We start from the raw sequence: 17,734 nt of genomic DNA on the forward strand, positions 1-17,734 counted from the left end.
ATAAAAGAAACCCACCTGAAAATTATTATTCACAAAAAAATCCCCTAAAATTTCAGTATTGCGGGTTGCGGCCCATTTGAGACTCTAATTTTCTCACTCTCTCTCTGGTTCTCTTCGATTTACAACCGACGGATCTAATGAGCGGCGCAGGGAGTGCCATCGATTACCACCTCCAATTCGCGGTGGTTAGGCCTTCAATTTGGTTTACTCTTTTTACCTGTGTTGAGCAAGATAAGTGAGCGGATTGATGGGGTTTCTGTGCATTGATATGGTATGGCCGTAAATAGTGGGTAATGGTTAGATGGAATGTGAATCGGTTTCTTGATTTCAATTTAAGTTTTGTTTTATAGTGATTTTTTTCCTTTCCCTTAACTGCAGTTTGGGGGGTTTTTCACGTTGCTATGGTAATGTGGATGAGGGTTTTGTTGATTTGTTCGGTGTTGACAGCTAAGGTATGGTTGAAATACCTTCGACTAAAAAGAATCAAACTACATTATGAGATTGCAGCTCTTTTAACATGTCTAGGCCATTTGCGCATGATGAATTTTTTGTTAATTTAGTCATACGCCTTTTGCTATTCAAAAGTTTGGTTGAAACTACTTCTCATCGTTTAATCTCTTTCAGAAAAAGAAATATTTTTTTTATTATTATGTTCTTGTGCTGGTAAGCTGCCATAGAATTTGCTTATGCTTTAAGTGCAGCATGAGTTCAGATTTTCATTTTATTTTTCAGAACTTTTCTAGTAAAAAAATTAGCATGATCTTTAAACAGCTGTATTTTTAAGCAGTGTTCCTCTATTCTTCACTGCATGTTTTGGCTTATTTAGGTATATTTGTTATATTAATTTTCTTTCCTTGTTGACTTCTAAAAGATCTTTACTGGTTTTATTTGTTTGCTAATCATTTGCTACTTGCAGCAACTTTTTCTGCATGGACAGCTTGGATGATATTCTCGGGAACAATTCTTCAAACATGTGTAATGCATTGGATGGGGATGATTCTTTTAAAATGGATAACCAAGTAGATGGGAAACCTGAAGTTGGTATGGAGTTTGATACTTTAGATGATGTATGGGAATTTTGGCAAAAGTATGGAAGGCAAATGGGATTTGGTGTTCGGAAGGATTATAAGGGTAAGAGTAAAAAAGATGGGGTTTTGATACGTGCTGTATTTGTATGTTATAGAGAAGGTTTCCGAAAAGAAGATAAACGAGTTGTAGGTGAAATTCGTTCTCGATGGGTAAGAATTGGTTGCAAAGCGAGGTTGTATGTAATTTTAGAACGAGAAACTGGAAAATTCAAAGTAAGGGAATTTGTGGAGGATCATAACCATCCTCTTGAACTTCCTAAAACTAGTCCCATGTTGAGATCACATAGAAAAATGACAAAAGCCCAGGCTTTGGCAATTGAGTTGTCTTGTAATTCAGGATTCACCCCCAATGCAACACATGGGTTGATGAGTAGGGAAGTAGATATGAGTGCCGATCATGGTACCTGCCATCTACATCAGAAAACCAGTGTCCAAACAATTGGATCTGTTATTTCTCAAAACTGTAAGTTTCAACTTTCAATGACACCCTTTCCCTGAAATTCTTTCTTAGTGGCATTTTTTGTTCTGTTTCTAGGGTTAGAGAGTTAAGAACTTGGTGTCTTATTTGAACTCCAACTGGGTAGCTAATATAGTAATTTCCCTGTTTGCATAAAGAAATGCAATGAGATTGGCATATGTAACATTGGACATCATATGTACTTTATTGGGTAATTTAGTTTACTGACAAATGATAGATTCTTAATTCAAGCATTGTGTGATTGAGTTTAGCTTCAGGAGAAACAAGAGTTGGATTTTTTGGAAGGCCAGTACCTGGCTAAAGTAATAAAAACTTTATAGAGTATTGTTAGTTCAGTAGAAGGATCAGGTGAGGTCTACAGACTGTGATAACATGCAGTGGACCATATTTTGCAACTTATGGGGTTAAAAAGGCAATTCAAGCTTGTGCCTGAGTTATTCGATTGTGGCCCTACAACCATTGACAAGATTGTTTAGGTTGTCCATATAAATTTGATTGCATATATGATTCCAAGTACTTTGATTGAAGCAGAAGTTTGGAAGCGAATTCCTAAAGAATGGCTCTTCTGGAACTCCTGTATTGTATGTTAGTGTACACCTATGTCGAAGTCATAATACCTTTTTAGGAGAATTTTGGGGTTGGTTGTTTACAAAAGGATATGAATCTGATTAAATTTGGGGTCAGTTGTTTACAAAAGAATATGAATCTGATTGATTGTCACAAAAAGTTATGTGAAATAACAGTATTATTTTATCACTATCAGTCTATCACATTAGTTGAACTCAGCCTCTTTAACTGGCACGAGTCATCCAAACTTTGTCAGTTTTCTTTAAAATAACTTGAAATATTTGACCTAGAGCATTTCCTAATGAGGTACACCGTACACTATATGGGTGTGTGACACCATCCATTATATACAAAGTTAATCAAGGCTTTTTTTTGTCTAAATAACATTTCATCATTTGCGTATACATAATGGATTGAGAAAATGTGTAGACACTGTCTATTTCAACTATTAATGTACATGACTTTAGTACTTGATTAATGAGGTGACCTTGAATTTTATCTGGTTTACAATTTTCTTAACTGTTCATTGGGTCAAGCCGTTACTTTCTCATGCACTCTGCTTCTTCTTTAGAGTAATCTGAATAAGGTTTATTGACAATATATGACTAATCAGTGACAACTGCTGAATCTCAATATGCTTTGGAGCATGCTCTTGCAAAGAGGGCAGTTGGACTTGTAAAATCTGGAATGGTGATTGGCCTGGGGACCGGAAACACGGCATCTATTGCCATTGAAGAGCTCGGGAAATTGATTAGACAAGGCCTGGTGTGAATCTACTAATTTTTCCTCTCTTTGTTTCTTAATTAACTTGTGATGTCTATGAAGCAAACTAATTGGAGACACAATCATCTTTCTAATTTATGAAGCCTGTTAGATCAACAACTTTAAAAAATAGGTTTTGATGAACCCTCTCTTCCTGGTTGTTTTCCTTTTTCTGGATTTTGAAAGTCTAATAAAAATCACGCAAGATGATGATTTAGAGAGTTATTAAGATGCTTAAGCAGTTAAGCATAGGCCAAGTGGGATGTCATTTGGTAACTGATAGAACCGGTATCAGTCAAAAAATGTGAGGATTGAGTAAGGTCTGTTCACGTTTCCATTAAACTTGATAAAGGCCTTCTGAACAGATTTCATGAATAGATAAACAATGAACAAGTTTAGCAGGTTTCGGAAAAGCTGATGTATTTATTTGCTCTATGAGTATAGATTATTCTCTTATTTCGTTTGTTTTCCAATGGCCTTTGTATTTACTTCATATGGATTTGACATGTCCTACAAGGGCTGAAAGTATTGGAGTCAATAGATATATCTGTCTGATTGCTGATGACTTTTCTGCTTGGTTTATTCCTATTATCTAATATTCCTTTTGGCATATTCGTCAGTTGAAAGACATAGTTGCTGTTGGGGTAAATTGCCAGTCACGAGTTGTAGCTAGACTATGTGGTATCAAAACAGTAAGTTTTAGTTGAAGTATAAGTTGTATTATATAGATATGCTGATTTTTTGAAGCCAATACAGTCTCATTGCCCTTCACGTCATCCTATCACTTCGTAAATTTTACTCTCAATTTCAGGTTGATCTGAATGATGTTAGCAACATTGACATCTCTTTTGATGGGGCTGATGAAGTCGACTTCAATAAAAATCTACTGAAGGTTGAAATGCCTTACTCTTTTATTATCGTTGTTAACATTCAGATCGGGTGCTATGAAATGCGTGGTACTTAAATCAGTATCCATTCTTGCCAGGGTGGGGGAGGTGCACATACCATGCAGAAGGTTAGTGAATGATTAGCAGCTGTTGTTTAGCAAGATTGGATTTTTACTATTTAGTTGCCAGAATACATAGCCGCAATTAGCTTGCGGTAGGAAGAAAATTATTGGGAAATGATGGGCTATGCAATTGTTATTGGAATATGAGGATGATTGGTTTTGTTGAAATAGTCATTGTTACTATCTCTCAGTCCTTGTAATAAATTTGGAACTGAACGAAGTTGTAAAACCCTGTTTAAGTACCTGACTATGATAATATGAACTTATCGGTGATGATAGGTCTACATCTTAAATGAAGCACAGTTGTTGGAACTTTACCATATTAGAGTACTTCTTGGTAGTGCTTGCAATAACTGCTTTTGGATCAGGTGATTGATTCTGTAGCAAAGGAGTGCGTGATATTTGTTGATCATACAAAGGTTGTTCGCCAGCTGGGTAGCTCATTTCCAGTTCCGGTCAGTTTGGTTCTCTCTCTTTTATAAGACATGTGCCAAGTTCTTTGTCTATTTAATGTTATGGTCTAGATTTTCTCATCTACAAGAAGAGGGTACTAATGACAATGAAATCTTTGTTCCATATTAACCAGAAACTATGACGATAGAGTCCTGTTACAAGCGATAAGGCAATCTCGTAGAAAGCTTATGAAAATGTCTCAACATGAACCACAGCAATTTTGGTTTTACTTCATGATCAGTAACAAGTTCATGAAACAATCGTATGTTTACTTTTACATATCATCTCATATAATTTGATGATTTCTCAGGTAGAAGTTCTCCCTCTGGCGATATCACCTGTTCTGAGACGGCTTGTTACTCTTGGAGGAGGTAAGTTACCACTTACCAACCTAAGACTGACTTTTGTCAACTGGGATTGTGGTTTCTAAGAGCTTTTCTTCTTCTTCTTCCTTTTTTCTTCTTGTTTGCCTAACAGTTGTTTTTTCCAAATAATGTTTCATAAATGTCTTAGTTCCTGAAATTCGGTCTGCCTTGAAGAAGGATGGTCCAGTGGTCACAGATCTAAGGAACATTTTGATAGATGTAAGGTATGTTCTCTATACCTTAGCAGTTAGCTTTTTGTTTTCTTTTCTCTATTCTCCTGGAAGATTAATTGCAGAGTCATGTTATTGATGTATAGACATTTTTAATGAAAAGTTCAGTTGTTGAAAATTTGAAGACAGATGAGAGACACCCCGTATTACTAATTAGCATTTGGTAATTTACCTTCAAATTTGTGATAGTCATTTTTGCTGCATAGCTACCAGGTCAGTGAACCTTGTTGCTCTTTTAAGTCTCAATGGTTGGTTGCTCCATGAAAAAACAAATGGTTGGTTGGTTGGCAATTATCCGGTTTTATGTAAAATATTATTCCGTAAGACGGCCGAGGAGCAAAGCAAGCTTTCAAAACTTTGACCCGCTAGTTATTCCCATACTCCTGTCAAAGCATATAGCCTTTTTTAACGTCTTATAGCAACCAAGAAAATTTCCTGCTACTTGATGTGCCCATAAAGTATGTGGTCCAGACTCTTGACCTTCATTCTGATAATTCTGTTAAGTGGTAAAACTTGAATCTGTGAAGCTTTTCCTTATTAAAGTAATGATTTAAGACAATTACTGTCTTGGCCGGTGCCTTGTCAAATCTGTGCTGAATTATATCGGTACCTTATCTTGGACTCAAGATGTTTATTACTGCATTATTTGTTTTTTATTTAAAATCTTACTCCCTCAAAAAGAAGAATTATAATAATGTTTTTTTGACCTTTTATTACCAGCTTTCCCAATGGGATACATAATCCGGCAGATCTCGAGGGGTGTATTAATATGATTCCTGGTGTGGTAGAAAATGGTAAGAGAATACTTTCCAGCTCCCATGAAGATTTCTGCGTCTAGGTTGCTTTGTGCTTGTTTAATCATAAACCAAAAAAGTATGCATTTGATATTGAGTCTGACGTTGCTTATTTTTACCTCTTTCTTCAGTCTTCACATTCCTCCCCACTCTTTGTTTCTTGCTAAATAACATAAGCAGTAGAGCAGGCACAAGTAAGCGATGCCAAATTGAGCCTAAATATTCTTCTCAACTTATAAGCATAATATGTGCGCTAGTTATACCTATAGAAATGTAAGAAAAAACATAAAGAAAACTGATGGAGGCCAAATTGTTCTTAATTTTATTTTAACAAGCGCCTCATTTAACTCCGGCGTGCTCCTTGCGCCTCAGGCGAAATGGGTCGTTGGTGACCATACTGAATTTGTGTTCCCAAATATGCAGACCTCACCCTTAGTACCTTTTTATCTTGTATGATGATGTGACTCTCACCATGCCAAGAAATGCTCTGCAGGAATTGTATCCGGCACCGCACCCACTGTTCTGGTTGGCATTGAAAATAAAGGTAATGCCACTGTGATGACTTTGGAGGAGTTCTGGAATGTTGTGATTTCCCACAGAGATGCAAGTTCTACCCGGCAGATGCTTTGTTAACGGGGGGTCGTGTAGCTGCAATGGTGAAAGAGAGCATCGATTATAGTACCGGGTTAAGCAACCGGTTTGCCCTTTGTGTAAATTTATTCCGGATTATGATATTGCAATTGTATTAATTATTGCCATGTGTACATAGCATTAAAGCTTGCAGGTATTGTTTAGTTGATAGTTCTGCAACTTATTAGGAATTCTGGTAAATTTTCCTCCGGCTTTGGGGAGCCTTACTGTAATATTAATACCCCACGCGCACCGTAGGAGTAGAACCGAGGTCCTCATGGTATTAGGCAGATTGGCTTACTGCTGGGCCAGCCCAAGACTCCTATACATATTCCTATTTAAACGCAAAATCATATTTAATTTAATAAAAAATATTTAAAATTTTAAATATTCCTATTTAATAAAATTGGGAAAGCAAATGAATGGCTTCCACGTATATGAAGCTTACGTGTAGCTTGTTTCACCTGATTACGAATCCATGTTCGCATTGTGTAAGCTGTCTTCGAAAAAAATCTTTAAATTTCACCACACGAACAAACCCTAGAACCAGCAAAACCAACCATTAGAGCCAGTGATTGCATGAATTCTTTGAAACTCTTCTCAATTTGAGGACGAAATCCCTCTCACAGGTACTGTAGTATCCTTTCTCTCGTTCTTTGTTATTTAAACCTATTACTTTCGTGTCCATATTTGAATTTATCGTCGCTTACTAAAATTGTGTTTCGGAACCCTAGATATGTTGTTGTCTCTGATTGTGCCGAGAAAGCGTTAGAAATAGTTCTTGAACTCGTGCTTTTAGTGCATTTCCGTTAGGCCTGAGCCAATCTGAATTTCGGCTTAAGATTTTTTAATAAAATATTCGTCGCCGTTGCTAATAATTACCATAAACTCGAGATTTGATTCTTCGTCTCTGAGATGAAGGAAGATTCAGATTGGAATGATTAGAGTGCGAAATAGGAGCAGCTTGTTTTACCTGCTGAACGGTGGATGAGGACTTAGAAATCCATAAACGGTGATAATTTCTGAACGAGGAAGCTTTCTTTATTGGTTTGAAGGTGAGAAAGATTGAAAATGAATATTGGATTGGATATTGATTCTGTATGTGAGCAAGGAGAGTAATAATTAAAACTATTTGACTGAAGCTCCACTGTGGTCTTAAGCTGTTAATTTGACTTACCTATTGTATATGTGAATTGGAAAAGCTTGCTTCATCCCACTTGGGCACAGTTTCAAATGCAAATGAAAATTTGAATTTAAGATTTTTAGCTATGACTAGCGAACTTATGTTCTTTTTAGTGCAACATAGAGATGATGTGCTCATGTTTTTTTCTTTTAAGTTTTGTATTGGCAGTGGATGCCCTAAGGATAAATTAACCTTATGCTTTATGTCCTGTATGCCATGCACATTCTTTTTGTGCACAAATGCTTGTGCTTGTACACATGCGTTTATGTGTGTCACTCCTACGTGGTATAGTATTTTTACTACTGCTGTTTTTTTTGTCCTTATGTTGGAATATCTGTGTTATCTGCTTCTAGGGTTCATGGATTCAGATTTACAGTTGCCTTCCCCGGCAAATACTGACAGTAAAACTGCATTCCGTAAGCCTTTAAGTGATGCAGCTAATAGGAAGTATCGTCGGCATTCTCCAGTTGGTGGATCATCGTCTGATGGTGAGTTCTTAAATTTTGCTCCTGAATTACTACCTTTTTTTCTCTTGGCGGAGTGATAATTCATACTGGCACCAATGGTTTGATAGTCTCTGGTATTCCTGGTTGGTAGTCTATGGTACTCTATGGTAGTGGTAGTTTTTTTGTGTACAACGTTGTGAAAGTTGTATCATGTGTGCATGTTTTGGTTGTCATAGATTTAAAAAAGTGAGCGATATATTTTTTGTCTGAGAAAAAAGTGGGGAAGAATAGTCAAAAGAGAAACAATTACTTGCGTTGATTTTAGGGAGAGAGAGAGGAAGTAGAGGTAGGGGATTTGGATATTAAAAAAACGTAAAAAGAAAAAAGAACCTGGTGGTTGCGACGTGAAAGATACAGAAGAAGCTGGAGTATTTAGGAGTATTCAAATTGAACACCCTGGAAAGAAAAAAGCAGAGCATATCCAGGATTTTTGGCATGAATCCAAGAAAGGGGATGAAGGGCCAACAAGTGTGTTACGGTAAACTAACATGTCTTCTCCACATGTAAGTAGACAGCTAATTAGGTCCTGTAAATAATGAGAAGTTTTTAAAAGAAGAGGAAGAGTAAACAGATACAAGAACCCCATGTTGTTTGAAGCACCAAAGTTACTGCCTCACCAATGACCAAACTTGTCTTGTTCGGGGGTTGATGAGGTGCCTAGTGCCTTTATCTCACGTCGACAACTAGTTGAGTTGTCTTGCTCTGACAACAAGTCTCTAAACTCTAAAGAATGATGAATTTATCTTCTGTTATGCCATCCCTAGACAGGACATGCTAAGTAAATAGTTTTTGCAACTGGAATGGGAAGTTGATTGTGAATCTCGTTAACATTCTATACTCTGGGCTACACCAGTTATTTGAAATTGACGCTTGAATTTTCAATTTCTAAAAATTGATCTAAAATTATGTGATACTGTTCTTCTGGATTTGGAAAGTGTGCCCAGTTTGCAGTTTTCTGGGAGTGTATTGTGGATGATGTGAAAGCCCGGTTGGGGTGTCCTTGCTGCTGTTGGTATCTGGCTTGTTGCTGAAAAGTTGGGAGGTTTTATCTGGTCAGTCATTAATTAATATTTGTATGAGAAAATTGCTAAAGTTTAAGAAATCAACCTTTTTGTGGTTGAAGGTGCATCCTTCTCTGAAACACACGTTGGCTGGTTGAAGTGGTTTTGCTTGCTCTTTTTTTTGTTTTTTTGGTGTTCGGCACTTATGTGTGTGGTGAATATATACAGGGAGTCCTAAACATGGCCATAACGGCAGTCCGTCATCTTTACGTAAAGATCCTGTGAAAGTCTTGGAGAATCAACCAAGAATCAAGGATGACGTGAGAGAATTAGACAAGGATTCTAGTCGAAGCCATTATGGCAGAGCTGCTTATTCACATAGACACTCTGATCGGTATTCCTCCAGGAATTCTCATGGTTACTCTAAGCATGATGACAATATCAGACATGACAGGCGTGCAGATGATGGAGAAAAAGATAACTACAGGTTAACATCTCATACTGGTCGAGAGTCTAGAGGCAGTAATCGTTCTGATTATACAAGACAGGATAGTGAGTATGTCCGGTCAAGAGACTCTGGGGACAGATATAATCGTGATAGGTATGATAGTTCAGGATATAGATACAAGGAGAAAGATCCGTCAGCTGAAAGAGCTTCATCCGGTAGGAGACATGGTGGCTCAAATTCCGAGAAGGAGCGGCATAGGCGAGATGGTCGAGATGAGAAAAGAGATTACTACAAGAGATCTGGGGACTACAAGAGTGATCGTACATTCCCCTATGAAGAATCCCGGGAGCATGGAATTGAAAGGGATCGCTTTAAGGAAGATCGAAAGGAGACAGGAAGTCAAAATCTTGTCAAAGAGGCAAGGAAGACACATGATGATGATGATCAAGAAGCTAATAGGGGCAAGAATGGGTATGATAGAGCATCAGGGGAGAAGGGTGAGAATAGGTTTACATTTGCAACTGAAAATCAAGAATCTTCTGCAAAAAAGCAAAAGTTATTTAGTCCGGATAAGGCGACTGATTACGATAAAAATGGTAGCTTCTCTTTTATGTTTCTTCATTTTTAATTTTTATATATTACTGTCTTGGCTGCTGTTCGATGGTTATTTATCATATTAGGATTTCCTTACCATTCTTATAGCTATAGCTGCTGCAATGGAGTCTTCAAGTTCAAAGCAAGCACATGAGATTGATGGTGAAACACAAGGACAGGCTCAGGCAAATGTCGCAGAGGCAGCTGCTGATTTAGATGCTGCAAAGTTTGCTGCGATGAAAGCTGCTGAATTAGGTACATATCTCCTCCATATAAATCTAATTTCCACATTACTGGATAATGTTTAAGATGGGCTTGGAGACTTGGACATCATAAGCTACTGATGCCTACAGTAGTTTTCTTTCTTATCGTATGCTACTCTTTTAGCATGAGCTTTGTGCTTGAACATGTTGATTGTTTTAAGTAAAACAATATGTTTCTATTTTCTGCTCAATGGGTGGCTTTGTTGCGACATTAATGAACTGTTTATGATCATTTGGCTTGCAATAGAAATGGACAGTCAAATAGGATTTTTTTTTTTTAACAAACTGGTGTCCATTAATAAAAAAAGAGGTGCATCCGTACATGAGATGCAAAATTACACCCTACATCAACATAGCCCCCCACAATCTGTAAACAAACATGAACTCAGATATTGATGCACATACACATTCACAGGGAATGCAGCTCATGTGGAGCGCGGCCCTTTTACCTAGATCTAGGTCCTCCCCTTTTTCTTGGGCTTTTGTACGGATGACAGGATTAACAAAATGGCAGCTGCACCGTTATTGACTGGATAAATGTTTAGTCATTATGGATTCACTTTTTGTTGATGATAGTTCCACGAGAGGGGTTTAATTTACCATGTACCTTGTAAACAGTAGTTCTATTGAAATGGAGTCATGTCTGAAGACACACTAGAAAATGTTGTCTCGAGGCTCAGTCAAGTAATTGATGCTAGTTGAATGAAATACTGGTGATGTCACACCTCCATGATATTGTTCTTGAATAAAATCTTTTTTGGATAATACAGTTAACAGGAACCTTGTCGGATCGGGTGTTTTGTCTACTGACCAAAAGAAGAAACTACTCTGGGGTTCGAAGAAGAACACAAATGCAGAAGAGGTATTTTAAATATCGTTGAGTTTAACTGTGGTTCTTTCTGAGGAATTGATTAAATGTCCTTTCGGCATTTTCAGCAGTCTGCCCATCGTTGGGATGCTCCACTGTTTGGAGATCGTGAAAGACAGGAAAAATTCAACAAACTCATGGTAAATACTGTTCTCGACCTTTTAATTTCTGCTCCATATGTGTGTGGTTCACATTGCTTTATGCAATCAAGAGGTAAATGTTCCCATAAAGATCATTCTCCACTCTACTTTTATAAACCTACTAACACAGTTTTAGAGTCTGAGGTTGCCTTGGTACCTATGGCCAATTGTAGGGTGTGAAGTGCGACTTCAAGCCAGAGAACCAAGAGGGTGGTGGCCTCCTCCAAGCCGAAAAGCAAAAGGAACTGCAGCTGGATTTGGAGAAGCAATATACTGCTGGACTTCGAAGAAGAGATGGCCGCACTGTTGGTTTAGGCCTTTAAGCTTCTGTAGATCTGTACTTATTCCTTCTGTCACAGATATTTCATCACATTTTGCTGCACTATTATGCAAGAGCGATGCTTCTTGCTATGTTATGCTTATTTCATATGAGGACATGCTTTGTTATTGGATATATCAGGTTTTGCCAAAGAAAAAAAAGATGGGTGGTGTTGTGTGTTCTATGGCTGCCTTGATCTCATGGCACTATCATCATTAATTGATTATTGTCTATGCTTGGCTCTATCTCTAAGATGTATGATCTCTATAAAAAGCCAAGTAATTGGATGAGTTCGATTTCTCATATTGACTACATGATTATATCTTTAATATTGTGTCGTCCAGGAGTGTTCCGCCATGGCCGTTGTTTAATATTGTGTTGTCCGGGAGTGTTCTGCCATGGCCGTTGTTTGTATTTTTTTCTCCTGTAATTCATTTATATGTGGCTCGAGTATCTTAAATTCTCTTATCCAAAATTTTCTTTTGGGCAAATAAATACAATAGAAGGTCCATGATCTTTTTCAAAATTTGTGATATTTGCTAAAATCTTATTGATTGGATCTCAATTGGATGTAAGTATTTTAAAAAAGCAAAGACTTTTCAATTTGGGCCCTCCCTTTTTGAAAGAAAAAAAAAATTAAAGTGTATTTATTTTTCATAAAAACTTAAAGAGAAGAAAAAAGAAAAAGGAGGGATGGTGGGGTCAGGGACTAATAATTGGGAATTAATAAAAAGGAAAGAAAACAAATTTCAGAGCCGAGAAAAACAAGAGAAGACGAAGAAGAAAAGGTCGTTGGTTCTTCGCTCTCACTCCTGAAACCCAAAGATGAACGGCGGCCCCTCTGGTTTTAGTACGTACTCTAAATTTATTCATCAGGATGTGTATATATATGTATATGTACGTTATCTGTGTCCGTTTAATGCTTTGATCAAGTTGTTCTCTGGTTGTCCGCATCATAGACAATGCTCCGGCCACAAGAGCCTTCGTTATCGCTTCTGCTCTCTTCACTATCTTCTTTGGGATACGAGGTCGCTCTAGTAAGCTTGGATTATCATCATTTCAGGTACTCATTTTTTAATATTAGTTTACCGATTCAAAATTTTGACGCAATGTTTGTTTCTTCTCCTCTTTTTTTGATTTTTAGACGAGTATTCTAAACTGGGTTAAATTTCGTGCTTTGTTTCAAGACCTGGGTTTAATCGATCAACATTTTATATCATCTTTTGTCACTTTTGGAGTGCATTCTTATTTTTTTTTATTATTGGTCCTCGTGGCAGGATATTTTCGGCGGGCTTCATGTTTGGAAATTAATTGTGTCGGTTTTTTCCTTTTCTTCTACGCCAGAGCTCATATTTGGAATTTTTCTGCTATACTACTTCAGGGTATTTGAGAGACAGATAGGTTCAAATAAGTATTTGGTGAGTAGTTTTATCTGCTGTAATAAAGTGATTCCAATTTTCAGGTTCTCTAATTTTGGTGGCTAAAGTAGTAATTCTGTTTTTTATTCTTTAGTCTTGTCCTGAATTAAGTTTTAATTGTAGCTGCGAGAAAGAATTGAGAAATGAGGCTTATTGTCATTGATTTAGTTCTCTCCGTTTGATTTCTTGATAAATGTGCATCTACTGGAGCCCCTTCTTTGTTGTTGTATATATTTTTAATTAATTGGGCTATGTCTCTCTCTCTCTCTCTGGATCTTTTCTTTTCTTTTCTGAATAGAAAAATGTGATGAAGGGAACCAAGTTCTGCTATATTAGGAACAAAGGAGAGTTGGTCATCCAGTCTATAATTTGAAAATGAGTTTCTTTCTCCTAAAGTGTCTTAGTGCTTATGCCTTCCCAAACAATCCATGATATGTACAATAGAGAGTGAGAATAAGGAAGTAAAAGTCATTTGGGTTTATGATTAGTTGAAGATATTAAGACAGTTTGAGCAAATTGAACTTAGGTATGTTGGTGTATTGAATGAAAAATGATCATATTGCCAAGGAAGGGATGAGAAAAATATAGACAATAATGGCATGGTTTAAACTTTATAGTATTGAGGAAGTCGGAATATGACCTTGGATAGAGTTTATTGGAGGAGAAGTTTCAATATACCAAATTGCGACTGGATTGGTGTCAAGCACTCAAGCTTTATCCTATTGAGTGAACTGTCAAAAGTTATTGGAAAAGGTTACGTGTCAGGTATTCAGGTCTCAGTTTATCTTTTACTGATATAGGGGTGGACTTTAAGACAAACTCTACTTTGATTGCTTAATATAAGAGCTGATGCGGGCCTCAGAACAGCTGTCCACATGTAAGTGGCAGCAGTATTTGAAATTAAAGTTACGGTTGGCAATGGTAACTTATTTGAGGTAGCTTATAAAGACAGTCTTCCAAGAGATTAGACACATCTTTGATGTGATGTACATGACTTACAAAGGACACATGATAGTTTTTTTTTCACTTTTTGATGTATTATGTGCTGATTATGTCAACTTTAGGCTCTCTTAATATTAGAAGCTGGGGTTTTGATAGTGGAAAGAACAGAACAAGTTATTAGCAGTATGGATGTTCCATTCACCTGATGTGGTGTGAATACATTTAGTTTGCTTTAAGCAAATCAATTGTGAAATGTTATCCTATTCCTACCTGGTTCTTTGTGCTTGCATCTAACCTCGACCACTCTTACATGGGTAGGGACTTGGGAGTACATGCAGTGCATGACAATGAGTTACTTAGCTGCATAATGTATGATCCATGCTTAGGATTCTACAGTGTTGTGTTCTCAGAATTGGACACATCTTTTGTTTGTTGATAATAGTTATATTCCCCTTTTATCTTTTTCCAGTCAGACTATCAAATTAGATGATTGATTTACGCTCCTGCAGATGTTTTATATCTGTTATGTTTTCTTTAAATTTTGTCAACCTTAATGCAGGTCTTTATCTTGTTCTCTATAGTAGTTTCGCTGCTCCTGGAGGTTCTAGCTTTATCACTCCTGAAAGGTATGTGCCTGCTGTACGGTGTGTATTAAGTTAAATCCTAATTTTTGATTCATTTGCCTCTTACCGCTCTTCTAATTTTCAGTCATTTGTATTTATTATCTTTAAGTTTCTGGTTGGACCTTAGTTACATTCATTTCTGAAATATCTGGCTTGGTGTAGACTTGGATCAATGAGATCGCCCTGTTCATCATTTTCCAATCCTCTTTCCACTGACTCTTTTTATGTGGCATTGGGACATTAGGGATGGTAATCCATTTTTGTTTCCTCGGCAGAGTTTGAGTATAATTTTTGTGTAAAATGCACTTATTATTATGCAGATCCCGCAGTGAACCTAATCACATCTGGACCCTATGGCCTAATATTTGCTTCGTTCGTGCCCTTTTACTTCGACATTCCAGTTTCAACATTGTTTCGTGTTTTTCGTGTGCGGTTCTCTGACAAGTCTTTCATATATCTTGCTGGCCTTCAGGTAAAGGGTGCACATTGTTTATTTCCTACTTTGTTTCTCCAGATTTAAGGATCTAATATAAATATCTTCCTGGCAGCTTCTATTATCGGCCTGGAAAAGATCCATTTTACCTGGGATATGTGGCATCCTTGCTGGCTCATTGTATCGTTTGAACATCTTCCGTATTCGTAAAGCGAAGGTTACATTTCACACTTGATCTTTGAGTAAGGAACTGCTATATGACTACAAAAGTAAACAACGTCCATGCACAAAGCTCCCGCAGTGGGAAAGGTCGGGGACAAGCAAGATGTATGTAGACCATACCCCCCACATAATATGTGGAGAAGCTTTTTTCAAGAATTGAACTTGTAACATCTAGGTTACACCCTTGCAAGTTGCAACTTCACCATTGGACCACATGTTCGTCTATTCCTTTGTGACTATATGTCAAAAAAATTTATATATTGATTTACCATTGCGCTTTGCGATTCATGAGCGCATGTTTATGAATTTGAATGGAAGTTGGGATAGAACCATAAAAAAAGGGTACTAGGATTGACTTGGATTGGATTTCTTTCCTTCAAGAACTTTCAGCAGCATTTTCTCGGCATGATCTGGAGAGAGTAACAACAGAGTGTTCAAAAAAAAATAATCCTCCCTAGACACTTTCTTAGCACCTGGTTTGATTGCCTTAGGTTATGGGGCACTTCCTTTTCTGGGAACATTGTTGATCATCTGTTTATCTCCCCCTTGTAATTTGTTTGGGCTGCACCCCCTTGGTGCTTGAATAAAACTTTTTCCATTCAAAAAAAAAAGAAGATATGTTTTAATTGTTGTGGGCATGGTTTAGCTTACAAGGATGGGATATATTATTTTTATGTTCATGCTTACATTTTAAGTTACTTGTGATTTTAGCTATAATAGAAAGTGCCACATGTTTTTAGTTGTGGATAGATTAAGTTTAGGGGCTGTATTTGAGAGATTTTTATGACAAAGTTCAATATCCCACGCTTGGGCTGTCTATTGAGCTAGCTACATGAGTTGCAATTTGAGTCTTTGTCTAGGAAAGATGTGAATTGAAATTAGTGTTGAAAAGGAACTCTCTTCTTTTTTGCCAATCGTTCATTCTGAATTTCAGTTTCATTTTGAATCAATATTCAATTTTTTTGGAATCTCGCTTTTTTTTTTTTTTTTTTTTTTTTTTTGCATATGTTCACTGATACACAATTTTGCATGTCTAACTGCTGCATTCCAGTTCCCAGAGTTTTTTGCTTCATTCTTTTTGCGATTTTCCTTGCCATCCATGGGGAGTTCACCTTCAACACCAAGTCGAAATGTTGTAGGAACTGTACCATCCTACCCAGGTCGCCGTGCCGAGGCAAGTATCTCTACTGAAATTTTCCGTTTACCATTTTCTTGAAACATTCAATTATCTACCAATTGGAATGACGATAGGTTGCATGGGCACAATTGTTTTCAAATTTCACATTGTGTTGGTTTAAACTTGTGTCTGATTTTGAATGGCTGAAGCATGCAAAATCATTGAGATGAGCAATCATTTTAGATGCATCTGAATCCCAAACCATTTCTGTCACTTCTCTTGTAATATTTAAAATGGGTGTGGGCTATGTGGACTGATTTGACAACCATCTACTGGACGACCCAACTCTGCCTGTATTTGAACTTTTTTGTTCTGGTGGCTTTTCTTCTTTGATTCAGTTGAAGTGTGCATATAAATCAAATTTGAAGTTCATCTTGTTTAACAGCCTTCAAATTTAAGATTATGTAATCTGTTTTGTTCTTGGGTTGCACCCCCTTGGTTCCATTAATAAATCTTTTTCGTTCAAAAAAAAACAGCCTTCTACTTAATAAATCTATGTTGTACTTTTATTTTATACGCGTCCTTCATTGCCTGAGGACTCATTCACTCTGTTCATCTCAGAGAACCTACCCTGCGCCTTCAGCTGCAGAACCACCAGAGGATGCCATTGCCACCCTTGTCTCTATGGGTTTTGACAGGAACTCAGCCAGGCAGGCGCTTGTGCATGCTAGAAATGATGTTAACGCAGCTACAAACATTCTTCTTGAAGCGCAGAACCTCCACTAATGTATCAAGGCTTTTAGAGGAACTGAAGACTGGACTGCTGTGAATCGGGGAAACAAGATTATTGAGATTGAGTCTTTTGGAATCCACCGAGTTATTTAGGGTATCATGGTGTGAAGGGTTCATCCTTTCTTTGTTAATAGTTTATCCCGGTTTCTTTTGGGTTTTGTAGCTGCCCATTTTAAGAGTAGTATTAACACATGAAACTAATTGAAGACTAGGAGCCTGTAGAAATTCTTCAACACCATATTAGAAAAGATGCAATCCTTCTCTGATGGGTAATATTTGTTTTCTGATCAAGCATTCAAGGTGTTTCTGGTTGTTAACTCAGCTTCTAGAATTAGGATGTAATATGGTATATTTACATGCCAGAGTCCGACAGTTTGTAGATATTGTCTACTTCTAGTCTTCTACAATTGGCGTTCATTGTTTTTATTCCCCTTAGATCCTTATCCTAAATGCTGATGTGCATAATGTGCCACTACCTTTGACAGGCAG

The 17,734-nt window shown here is 37.2% G+C and overlaps 3 protein-coding genes across 8 annotated transcripts; all 3 read left to right on the plus strand.

The window, feature by feature from the left end:
* Nucleotides 1-50: 50 nt before the first annotated feature.
* On the plus strand, nucleotides 51-6,557 carry LOC119992050 (ribose-5-phosphate isomerase-like). 3 transcript variants are annotated; one of them, XR_005466311.1, is made up of 12 exons: nucleotides 51-271; nucleotides 379-452; nucleotides 917-1,551; nucleotides 2,747-2,898; nucleotides 3,516-3,587; nucleotides 3,707-3,787; nucleotides 3,881-3,910; nucleotides 4,273-4,359; nucleotides 4,668-4,728; nucleotides 4,871-4,941; nucleotides 5,673-5,746; nucleotides 6,240-6,557. XR_005466311.1 is itself a non-coding variant. In XM_038838669.1 (12 exons), exons 3-12 carry the CDS (start codon nucleotides 930-932, stop codon nucleotides 6,377-6,379), a joined length of 1,395 nt encoding a protein of 464 aa, XP_038694597.1. In that variant the 5' UTR covers nucleotides 52-290; nucleotides 379-452; nucleotides 917-929; the 3' UTR covers nucleotides 6,380-6,557. The 3 variants fall into 3 exon arrangements, 2 of the variants coding, with proteins under 2 accessions (XP_038694597.1, XP_038694588.1); XM_038838669.1 differs by having other exon boundaries at nucleotides 52-290; nucleotides 4,871-4,946; XM_038838660.1 differs by having other exon boundaries at nucleotides 52-271; nucleotides 4,871-4,946.
* A 292-nt stretch (nucleotides 6,558-6,849) lies between these two features.
* On the plus strand, nucleotides 6,850-11,939 carry LOC119992068 (arginine/serine-rich coiled-coil protein 2). 4 transcript variants are annotated; one of them, XM_038838683.1, is made up of 7 exons: nucleotides 6,850-7,005; nucleotides 7,913-8,047; nucleotides 9,295-10,110; nucleotides 10,217-10,363; nucleotides 11,142-11,233; nucleotides 11,308-11,379; nucleotides 11,516-11,939. In XM_038838683.1, the coding sequence occupies exons 2-7, from the start codon at nucleotides 7,918-7,920 to the stop codon at nucleotides 11,915-11,917; spliced, it is 1,659 nt and encodes a 552-aa protein (XP_038694611.1). In that variant the 5' UTR covers nucleotides 6,850-7,005; nucleotides 7,913-7,917; the 3' UTR covers nucleotides 11,918-11,939. The 4 variants fall into 4 exon arrangements, with proteins under 4 accessions (XP_038694611.1, XP_038694620.1, XP_038694627.1 ...); XM_038838692.1 differs by having other exon boundaries at nucleotides 11,311-11,379; XM_038838699.1 differs by having other exon boundaries at nucleotides 11,553-11,850.
* Nucleotides 11,940-12,445: 506 nt separating this feature from the next.
* On the plus strand, nucleotides 12,446-17,662 carry LOC119993616 (rhomboid-like protein 20). The gene is made up of 8 exons (XM_038840815.1): nucleotides 12,446-12,548; nucleotides 12,658-12,761; nucleotides 12,976-13,116; nucleotides 14,618-14,684; nucleotides 15,002-15,153; nucleotides 15,230-15,331; nucleotides 16,388-16,510; nucleotides 17,075-17,662. Exons 1-8 carry the CDS (start codon nucleotides 12,524-12,526, stop codon nucleotides 17,237-17,239), a joined length of 879 nt encoding a protein of 292 aa, XP_038696743.1. The 5' UTR covers nucleotides 12,446-12,523; the 3' UTR covers nucleotides 17,240-17,662.
* The last annotated feature ends 72 nt before the right edge of the window (nucleotides 17,663-17,734 follow it).

This window comes from Tripterygium wilfordii, chromosome 3 (assembly GCF_013401445.1).
Source record: "Tripterygium wilfordii isolate XIE 37 chromosome 3, ASM1340144v1, whole genome shotgun sequence".
In the NCBI taxonomy this organism is placed as follows: domain Eukaryota; kingdom Viridiplantae; phylum Streptophyta; class Magnoliopsida; order Celastrales; family Celastraceae; genus Tripterygium; species Tripterygium wilfordii.

Bases quoted from the DNA above. Each gene is read 5' to 3' on its own strand.
- LOC119992050 (XM_038838669.1), top strand. From the start codon at position 930: ATGGACAGCTTGGATGATATTCTCGGGAACAATTCTTCAAACATGTGT. The intron at 3,911-4,272 runs GTTAGTGAATGA...CTTTTGGATCAG, and splicing joins GTGCACATACCATGCAGAAG to GTGATTGATTCTGTAGCAAA. The intron at 4,360-4,667 runs GTCAGTTTGGTT...ATGATTTCTCAG, and splicing joins GTAGCTCATTTCCAGTTCCG to GTAGAAGTTCTCCCTCTGGC.
- LOC119992068 (XM_038838683.1), top strand. From the start codon at position 7,918: ATGGATTCAGATTTACAGTTGCCTTCCCCGGCAAATACTGACAGTAAA. The intron at 8,048-9,294 runs GTGAGTTCTTAA...GAATATATACAG, and splicing joins TGGTGGATCATCGTCTGATG to GGAGTCCTAAACATGGCCAT. The intron at 11,380-11,515 runs GTAAATACTGTT...ACACAGTTTTAG, and splicing joins AAAAATTCAACAAACTCATG to AGTCTGAGGTTGCCTTGGTA.
- LOC119993616 (XM_038840815.1), top strand. From the start codon at position 12,524: ATGAACGGCGGCCCCTCTGGTTTTA. The intron at 12,549-12,657 runs GTACGTACTCTA...TCCGCATCATAG, and splicing joins CGGCGGCCCCTCTGGTTTTA to ACAATGCTCCGGCCACAAGA. The intron at 13,117-14,617 runs GTGAGTAGTTTT...ACCTTAATGCAG, and splicing joins TAGGTTCAAATAAGTATTTG to GTCTTTATCTTGTTCTCTAT.